Raw genomic sequence first — 10245 nt, forward strand, 5'->3', positions numbered from 1 at the left:
CAAACACTATGATTCATCTAAAAATGCAATGAGCATTGTGTTCCTAGGATCATCCAAGTCCAGAGTTAACGACCATCTGTCAGAATTGACAGTAGAAGGTTCTGTGCAAGGGTGGTCTCAAGGATCTGAAAAGTTGCATACTGCTCTGTAGTCTTTATCGGGGGATATTCTTTCTTTCTTTCTTTGAGCAGAAGCAGGGGCTTGCTCAGTCTAAGCTCAGTTCCCATGGCCACTTGGCCAGCATTTTAAAACCCAAGGCTGGCTTCCCCTAATTGAGATAATATTCAGAGAAAAGAAGCTGGAGAGGAGAGAGAAAAGGGACTGGCAGCTTATATGCAGCATGATGGACAACTGAAAGCATATTAGACCAGAGCTATGTGAAGTATTGATAGCTCCTAATAAGCAGGACGGGACACCCAGAAGATGAGACGGGCCACTGGCAGAAAGGGGGCTGCAGGGTAGGTGCCTGGGCAGGAAGACCACCCCAGCTTCTGCCCTCTGTTTCCTGGCCATCCTGTGCATCCACCCTGGTTAACCTGAAGGTGGTATAGGAATAAGATTTTGTAGAGTAAGGTCAAGTACCTGATATCCAGCTGCCCCCAACCAAATCAAGAACTATCATAGCAGGCAGTCTCCCCACTTTCCCCACTAAAGATTGTTACCTCCTCTCTGAAGTGGATGTTCAAAAGTCTTTCTTGAATGAATGAATGAATGAATGAATGGCCATACCTATGCTTAATTCTAGAACCTAGAGTTCCACGGGAGTTTTTTCTTTTGCTTGGCACATTTCTGATTTGGGGTTGGGTTGTGCTGACAGGGCAGCAGCAAAGCAAAGATTCATTAGCAACACTTTTTTCTTAGGGGCATTTGTTTCACCTGATCTTTGTCCCCACAGGAGTGATCACCTATGCAATAGGGGTTGCATGGGCTGCACAGGACGAGCTGGAAGTCATTGCCACTCACCCTGCCAGAGACCACTCCTTCTTTGTGGATGAGTTTGACAACCTGTACAAATCCGTCCCCAGGATCATCCAGAACATTTGTACAGAGTTCAATGCACAGCCGCGGAACTGAATTCAGAGCAGCAAAGCATAGCAAATGCTGCCCTACTGACTGGCTCTTTGGACAGTGCTTTCTGGGGCACCCACAGGGTGGGCGAGTCTTGGGGAGGGCTTGGGCAAACAAGATGCATTTCTGTTCTTTGCCATTGCAGTTCTCATATGTCAAAACTTGGCACTGGAAACATGATCATCGACTTACAGATTGAATCAAAATAATACGTCATTTTTAGGGTGCTGAGGATTTACATTTTGACAGTTGTTTTCAAAATCCATGTTCAGAAGAGAGTGCAGCACTTATTGACAGGCTTAAATGGAGCTTTTGTGAGAATTTTTTATTTTTATTTCTCTTGGAACTCTGTAACCCTCAACAAGTTTCATTTTGTCATGACGGTGTAGGAGTTGCTTAATTAAATGTTTAAAAGGATCACATGTGCTCTTTCTCACTGTGTCACGTGTCATGGGGTGGGAGGTCTGTGGTGGGGGCCACCCTCCACTCTTCCAGCCCAAAGTAACAACATACCCACTGGAGAATGTAGCAGGGACCCTGCTGTTCCTGTTGTCTGAATCACTGAATGCCTGTATCACGCTGCTTTTGGAACACTGGCCCTTGAGGAACAAGTAGATCTTGCTTGAAAGTGGTGCTACCCAAATCCCGATTCTCAGGTTCCATCTTAATACCAGTGAAATCCGAGTCTCTGGGAAGAACTGGAATCCAAGTATTGGCATATTTTAAGAGCTCCCCAGTGACTCTTAAAGGTTGCTAGGGTTGAGAACCACTGCACTACCTCTGAGGGATCAGTGTTACAGTCATTTCCTACAAGTTTCCATGCCTGTTGTCCTAAGGGATCCATCTAGTTTAGCAGTTGTCCTGGATTTTTCAGTGATAGTTAAATTTTTGAATTTTTTTTTGTACCAGAGATTAAACCCAGGGGCACTCAACCACTGAGCCACATCCCCAGTCCTATTTTGTATTTTATTTACAGACAGGGTCTCACTGAGTTGCTTAGTGCCTCGCTTTTGCTGAGGCTGGCTTTGAACTCAAGATCCTCCTGCCTCTGCCTCCGGAGCTGCTGGTATTATAGGCATGTGCCACCGCAGAGGGCTGAGAGCTAGATGTTATTATTGATGTTTTTGCACTACAATAAGCTGGGAGAAATCTGGTTCAACTTTCCTTTTTACTTCCATGTTCTGCCAAGAACATACCTGTCAAGATATGAGATACATGTACAATGGGGAGACTTTCAAAAGAATCCTAAAAAGGGCTCACCCAGTGTCTGGGTATATGTGATGTCTAAAACTCCACTAGACTTGATTTTTTTTCAGGAATTAGGGTCTTTGGAAAAAAAGCTTTTTTTGTTGTTTGTTTGTTTTTTACTAAGGCTCAATGTTTGCTTGTGGTATTGGAGACTGAACCCAGGGATCTTTTACTACTGAGTCACATCCCTTGCCCTTTTTATTTTTAAATCACTTAGTTTCCAAAGTTTAAATCACTTAGTTTAAATCACTTAGTTGCCAAAGCTGTCCTGGAACTTGGTGATCCTCCTGCCTCAACCTCCCGAGTCACTGGGATCACGGGTAGGTGTGTGCCACCATGCCTGCAAGTCTCAAAGTTTTGGGATAAGGCTCTGCTACAAATTTCTGGCCAAAATGACAAGGTCCAGATATTTCTTGTTTTCTTGGGCTTTTTAATCCTTTTGAACAGGACAGCACCTTCATAAGATAACTTTCCTGGCAGCCGCCTCAGGGGCCTGCATGGGTTTACAGAAATCTTCCTGTGTCCAAGGATGTTTCAGCCTCAAGGAAGAATTTCCAAAGAACAATGTTGTTTTCTAGTCAAAATACTAAGAGAAGAGCTCCCCTTAGATTACAGTAGATAAATATAAAAACTGAAAGCACGAAATCAATTGCTTTGGAAAAAGGTATTTATTCAACCAATGCCTTTGAGGAATTCATAGCCCGGCAGGAAACCACAATGAAGAATTAAAGCCATATCATCGTCATGGACTTATACACCAAATGCATGAAGGGCAACTGCAAACGACCTCATAAGAAATAAAATTGTAGTTATGAAGTAAGTGTTTGCCACAGGTTGGGCACTGTTCTAAGGCTTCACACGTGCTAACTCACCCCTATGATTTGCTGAGAAACTCTTCTTATTTACATCTTGTAGATCATACATCTGAGGCCTGGAGAGGTCAAGGAACTTGCTGGAGGTCATAGAGTTGGCACAAGGAAGATCTGAAAAGTTCACGAAGGCAATCTCTCTCCAGGGTCTGTACTCTCACCCACTTTGCTTCTTAAAGGGGTGGCACGGAAAATAACCAAAGGGGCTGCCCAGGGAGTTCTCTAGAAAGTTTGACAACTTAAAATATACATCCTGAGGGTACGTTAAATGTACAAAGTGAACAGAGACTTTGAAAGGTCCAGGGTAAACTCCACTCTCCCCCTGATTTGCCCTGACTGCCTGCACAGACACCATGTCTCACTTAAGGATGATTTCAATCTCTAGTCCACAGTCCCTGTAGTTTCCGGTACACAGCAGGCTCTCCTGTCATCTTGATACACTCCTACTCATTCTCCAAGTCTCAGTGCAAATGGTACAGCCTCTGTGGACCCTTCTCTGGCTTGCTCAGACAGATTAAGCTCTCTGGCTACAGGATTTTGACCTATTTATTCTCCAGAGACTTCTTTAGTCCCTTCTCACTAAAGGATACAAGCCACACACATTATCAAGGACTTGGAATGCAGACAATGGAAACTTTGAATTTAGGTCACCTGATAGTGGGCAACCCCCAGTGCAATGGCAACGGTAGTATGAGAGGCAAAGATAAAATAAGAAGAGAGAAGCAGGATGTGGTGGCTGGAGGAGAAGGAAACTTAGGTCCCATTCACAATGCACTCCCTCCGCTGTCCTCCTCAGGTTTCGTAGAGTATGTTACCATCACCGTCTTTCTAAGGTCAGAATCCTCTTTCCACTCTGTTTCTCTCCTGCTCTCATTTCTCCTGCAGAAATGGAAATCCTTGTTGGCTGTTCCTTTGCTGGGCTTTGTTTAACCAAAATTAGTAAGTGCCTACTGTGTGCCAAGCACTGCGATACAAAGATGAATGAGGCCTGATCCCGGCCTGAGCTTACAGACTAGCTTGAGAGATGGGAACGCGGAGAGCAGCTCATCAACGTGACAGGTGACGGGCAAGCTTTCGAAGGCTTCCTGAGCTGAGTTTTCTTGAAAGATCCCAGTTCATTCAGGCGAGGAAAAATGGAAAAGGCGTCTCAGTAGAGGGGTGGTGGAAGCAAAGGCTAGGAGGCGTGAAGTAGCATGGCACCTTGCAAGACTGACAGCATGAAAGCCAAGGCCAGGGCACCAGGAAGCAAAGCTGGAGGCTCAGGCAGGGGCCAGGCCGTGGAAGGCTGTTACTTCAGGTTCTCTCGGTGACAAGTAGCAGAACTCAATTCATAGGAGCTCAAGCAGAGGGGGCATTTTTGGAAGGAAACTGGATTAACTCATGAACTCCAGGCCAGGGAGACAGTAGGAATAAGGGACAGGAGCAGGAAAGGAGACCAGATCACCCTTATATTGCACCCTTCTGCAGAATGATCTTTATTTGGAAGTTTGTGAACAGTTTGGGAGATAAAACAGAAGGAAACTTCCCTCAGCTCAGGGACCAACCCCCACAACTCAGCCCCCATCATCAAGGCCACCTGGTAATCCAGGTTGATGTGGCTGATAGGGCAGCCACATCTCCTACCTGAGCACCTACAGTTAATACGTTTTTTTGAAGTTCCTTGAAGCATCAAGTCAACTTTAATCCTAACGAATGCATGTCCACAGGGCCCAAGTTTGGAAAACCAACGTGGGCTGCTTGTTGGCCTCCTCGCTCCGTAGTCAATCTCTGTTTTGCTTGAAAGCTTTATGTACGAAAGCCAAGAACTGTCTCTCCAAGATGCCCTGTCACTTCTCTTGGCCTTGCAAGATGTTGCTTTTTACACACCACTGACTACGGCAAAGCTGTTCCCATGGCCAGGGATGCAGACATGATGCTCCTGAGATCCACTTCTACATCCATCAGAAGGCTTAACTGAGGAGAAATGGTCTATTTAAATCACCATCCACACAGAAAACAAATAAGGTTGAAAAGACCTCAGTTTCAAGGTAGGTTTCTTCTTTAAACAAAAAAAAAAAATTCTTTTTAATTGAAAAACATTGAGCTGAATTTTCTCGCTGCCACCCCTCTTACACAAACAGGGCCTGTAGGCACTGAGCTGCCCAAGTAAGCAAATACTGTTGTTGGCTTGGCAGCCGAGACTGCTAAAACACACAATCCCGGCTGAATAGCTCCTTTCTGAGACTCCCCCAGCCTTGTGCTTGCTTGAGGTGAGCAGGGTGTATTCAGGTTAATGGCAAATGGAATCTGGATTCCTCACAAAGAGCCTTTACATGACCAGCCAGGGCACAGAAACCCACAGAGCTTGGAAGCCATTGAAACTTCTCAAAGGCCAAAACAAGGCCCAAGATCAATGTAATTGTTGTTGGTCTGACATCCCAAAGGCATCGGTAAAGCTGTATCCTGATATCATGGTATTGATTTTTTTCAATTATCTTAACACTTTACAAGTCCTCCTTGGAACTGTGGTGAAAGGAGTTCTCTCCAACCTCAATAGGAGGGTTTGTGCTGCATTTTAAAGCCAAAGAGGGATCAGGGAAAGTCGAAAAGGTTGCAAACCACTGTGGTAATGACTGCGATATGCACCAAGCAAAATAAATGAGCAGACAATTTTCTAAAGGGCAAAGTGGCAGTGTAATTTATTTAAAAAAAACACCTTCATTGAACTTGGGGACAACCGCAGCATGGAAACTGCAGGGGACATTTCCAGTTCTGTGACCCACACACAAGACCTGGAATACCACATCCCTGTTTCTACCTTGAGAGAAGGGGGCATTCTCCTGAAATGGAAAATCCAGTTTTCATCCTGGAAAGTTCTAGTCCTGATCAGTCAACAAAGATCTCTGGAAGCAAATGCCATCAAGCCATGGCAGCCTCAAGGGGAGTCGCCCACCTGGGCAGCAACCAAGATCGTCCTGGCAGGGCCTTCAGCCTTGCTCATGAGCAGATTGGGGGCATCCCTCAGAGAACCCCCAAAACACCTGATCTTGCAATATGCTAGTGAGGACAAGCCAATACCACTGAGCAATTTCTGTTCCCATGTACCCACAGCCTGGAGAGGTGTAGGGAAACTTTGGTGACAATAGGAATGCCAACCACTGACATCGGTTATGATTCCCCAGGGTGCCATGAGCTGAACTCTAGAAGTTTTACCCTAGTCACTGAAAACACACAGAATCCATGCTGATGAGAAATTGAGTTTCACAACCATCTTTTTGGGAGAGACTATCTTATATGACAATCAACCAAAATTGGATATTATCATTTGGATGTGAGGTGTCCCCCAAAAAACTATGGGTGAGACAATGCAGGAAGACTTAGAGGTGAAGTGATTGAGTTATGAGAGCCTTAACCTAATCAGCGAATTGATCCCCTGACAGGGATTAACTGAGTGGTAACTGAAGGCAGGTAGCATGTGGCGGGAGGAGGTGGATCCCTGGGGGGGCTGTGCCTTTGGGGTATATATTTTGTCCTTGTTGATCAGAACGCTCTCTCACTCTCTGCTTTCTGGTGCAATGTCTTGAGCTGCTTTCCTCCTCCATGCCCTTCTACCGTGATGTCTGCCTCACTTGGGCCCAGAGCTATAGTGTCAGTCCTCTATGGACTGAGACTTCTGAAATCATGAGCCCCCAAATAAACTTTTCCTCCTAAAATTGTTCTTGTTAGGTCTTTTAACCACAGAAGTGAAAAAAGCTGACTAAAACATTAGGAGTCCACCTTGTGTCTTTTCATAACTCATCACATCCTCAGTATTTCCTGTTTTCTGAGGAGGACAGTGAGACACGGAGGTCGAGGAGTTGCCTACACAGCAGGTAGGAAGGAAAGCTGGGCTATGAACCCGGGTCTCCTGATGCTCTCTTCATTACAGAACAGCCACCTTGCCCTCTCTGCCTGTTCCTCCCTGTTCACCTGCCAGTCACCACTGCCTTACCATCAGCCCTTCCACCAGCTGCCATTTTTCACACAGTAGAGAAAACCACCTGTTCAGCTCCACACATTTTGGGCCTATATTTTTGCTATGCCTCTATTTCCCTCCCTGCCACCTAGACTCCTAGATCTTGGAAGGCTGGAAAGTTACTTAGAAGTTGTTGGTTATCTTTTTCCCTGTGTCCCTTTTCTCACCAGCTTGGTGAACATGGGTCCATCCACTGGCAGGCTCTTAAAAATGGTTTCACACAAAATGTGTGGCAGGGACTATCGATGCTCTGGGCGGCTTGGGGTAAAAAGGAAAAGCATGACCCCTGAGGTGGAATCCCCTTGTAATTTTAAAGAAAAGCTATTTAATTAATACATTATTTCAAATTTCAAGGGGCTCTGGTCATTTATAAAAACTAAGTATTTTAGAAACAAGCTGTTCTGAGAATTTTTTTTCATGACCAAACTCTAACTGTATCTCAGGGTAATTTCCTTGGGTACAAGTCAGTTCAGGGTTGTGAGGCACCCTCCAATCCAGCCTCCATGGTTAAGACTTTTCCCGTTCCCTGATTCCTTCCACAGAGCACAGTGAAGTGGAAGCCACTCGGCAATGGCTCTGCCCTGGAACCCTGGCAATCCTACACAGCTCCATATGGTCCATGTGGACAAGGCCCAGTTGCAGCCTGACCAAGTCTTGTGCCCTGAGATCATCTCAGGGACACTGCAAAGGAGGCAGTTTGTGAGGAGCCACTTGGAGCTTTCTATCTTGTGGGAGGCATCCACCAAGCACTTTTCTTTTCAGTCTCCTTGGCTTTAGTGAGGCCTGGGCCTTTCTTTCCACCATGCTGTTCCCTAGGAGACAGCTGCAGGCTGCACAGTGAGCTCTCTGCCCTCTAGAATGGCTACCCCTCTACCCACAAACACGGCTTTTTCTGTTTTGGTGTCCTGGGGCACAGGGAGTTGACACTGTGTTCATCTTGCTTGGGCTACATTCGCCATAAACTGTCTGATCCACTTGGTCCTGCGTCTTTGCCTGCCAAGCCTGCGGCACAGTGGCAAGCCTGCCTAGCCATGGTAGTTTCACCGTCATAGAGACTGCTTGACCACAGGACAGCAGCTGTTTTTTTTTTTTTTTTCCCAGACACCCTAGGAAGCCTTCCTTACCAAACTCGTGGGAGGTTTAAGTTTTTGAAATGGGGTCTTGCTAAATTGCCCAGGCTGGGTTCAAACTTGTAATTCTCCTTCCTCAGCCTCCCAAGTAGCTGGGATTACAGGTGTACATCACTGTGCCCAGCTCCAAGAAGTTTCTGAATGTCCCTGATCCTGCATATCATTCACCCACTCCAGTTGCAAATGATTGTCCAGTGAGTGGGGAACTTTTTCTTACTGAGAAACAAAGTGCATTTTGAAGAATTCTCTCTTCTGATCTACAATTGTTTGCAATGATGCTGCCTCCACCATGCTGGGCTGGTGTCCTGGAAACCTTTTGGTTGGGATGGTGTATAGTTTTTACATGGGTAGGTCAAGTAATAGTGACTACCTGAAGAATCAGTTGAAGAAAGACCCTGAGGACAGGGCTCTTAAAGATGTGTTAAAATTGATTGTCCATGTCTGTCATGGGAGAGGGATGGGGCAGTGTCATTTCCCATAGTTGGTATTTAGCCATCTCTATAGTCTAAAGAGGAAGGCAATATCCTGAAAAAGTGCACTCAGGGGATTAAAAGGGAGGTTTCTTTGCTTTTCTTCCAGAATATGTCATTGCCTATAAATTCTTCAAACAGACCTCTTTATTTTCTGGAAAATATTAGGGATGGAGAATATTAGTTTTACTTTAGTTTGATTTCTTTTCTAAGGAGGCTTCTAAATAAACCACCTGGAAACATTCATAACTTGAACCAAGAGGTCTTCGTAATATGTTGCTTTTGGTTACCAGGTCCAGAATTCTCTACAGTGAAGTTTCTTGCTGAAGGTTAGGCACTTTTAACAATTGCCCTAAAGTCAGGAGGTCAGGATGAGGGAAAATGCAGCTGAGAAACTGGTCCATCCAGAGGGAGTTTTGTGTACTTGCATTACCTTGGCTGCCTTCACATCTATTATCCCAACCAAGTCCCACAATAACAATTCCAAGCAGAGTTTATAAAGGACAAAATAGAGACTCAGAAAGGAGGTTAAGTAACTTGTCCCATGGTCACACATTTGATAAATTCAGAGTCAAAAAATCAAGTCTATCTCCAGAATTATTTAAGGAATGTTAAAAGGAAAACTTCTGACAAATTAAATTTAGCAGCGTTTAATTGAACAAAGAATGATTTGAGAACTACACAGCCCTCAAAACCAGAATGGATTCAGAGAAACTCCAGAAGTGCAATGTGGTCAGGCATTTATAGACAGAAAACAGAAATGAGGTACAGACAGAGTTGAACTGGTTACTGCTCGGCATTTGCCTTATTTGAACATGGGCTGAACAGTTGTAATAGACTGAAGCTTAGCTGCTATGCTTGGCTGAGACTCAGCCATTTGTTACAAAAGTAAGTCATTTAGTTTACATACAAAGTTATGTTAGCAGTTCATTATGTAAGAATGTATGGTGGCTTTCTACGGCCAAATTTGACCCACTTCTAGTAAATACAAAAAAATTATACATCAACACTTTGAAAAAAATAATTAAGGTTTGCTCCTCATAGATGAAAACATAGAAAACTAATAAGCTAAAATGTTGTGAAACAAAATAATGTGAAGTTATGAAGGTTAATTTATAAATTCTGAATATTGAGTGAAATGAGAGATGCCTAAAATGTGAAGTCAGAAATATGGAATTAAAGAAATCTGTTTTAGAAGAGAGGTTTCTTAGTTTTGAAGCATGGAAACATAAAACATATTTTTATAATTCATTAATTCATTGAAACTTCTCAAATAATGAGATAATAACAACTTTCCTGGATAAAGCAAGAAATCCCACTCTTTCCTCACTGAAGAACATATTAGGGGCTGGGGTTGTGGCTCAGTGGTAGAGCACTTGCCTTGCACATGTGAGGCACTGGGTTTGATCCTCAGAACCATATAAAAATAAATAAAGGTATTATGCCCATGTACAACTAAAAAAAAC

The 10245-nt window shown here is 44.2% G+C and overlaps 1 protein-coding gene across 1 annotated transcript in view; it reads left to right on the forward strand.

Annotated features, from left to right (window-relative positions):
* Positions 1-1446, forward strand: part of Vit (vitrin) — a 104985-nt gene extending 103539 nt beyond the window's left edge. The window contains exon 14 of the mRNA XM_077791927.1: positions 896-1446. Within this exon, the coding sequence (XP_077648053.1) occupies positions 896-1074 (179 nt within the window). The 3' untranslated portion in view covers positions 1075-1446. The remainder of the gene's footprint in view (positions 1-895) is intronic.
* Positions 1447-10245: the final 8799 nt, after the last annotated feature.

The sequence above is a fragment of the Urocitellus parryii genome, chromosome 12, assembly GCF_045843805.1.
Source record: "Urocitellus parryii isolate mUroPar1 chromosome 12, mUroPar1.hap1, whole genome shotgun sequence".
NCBI lineage: Eukaryota > Metazoa > Chordata > Mammalia > Rodentia > Sciuridae > Urocitellus > Urocitellus parryii.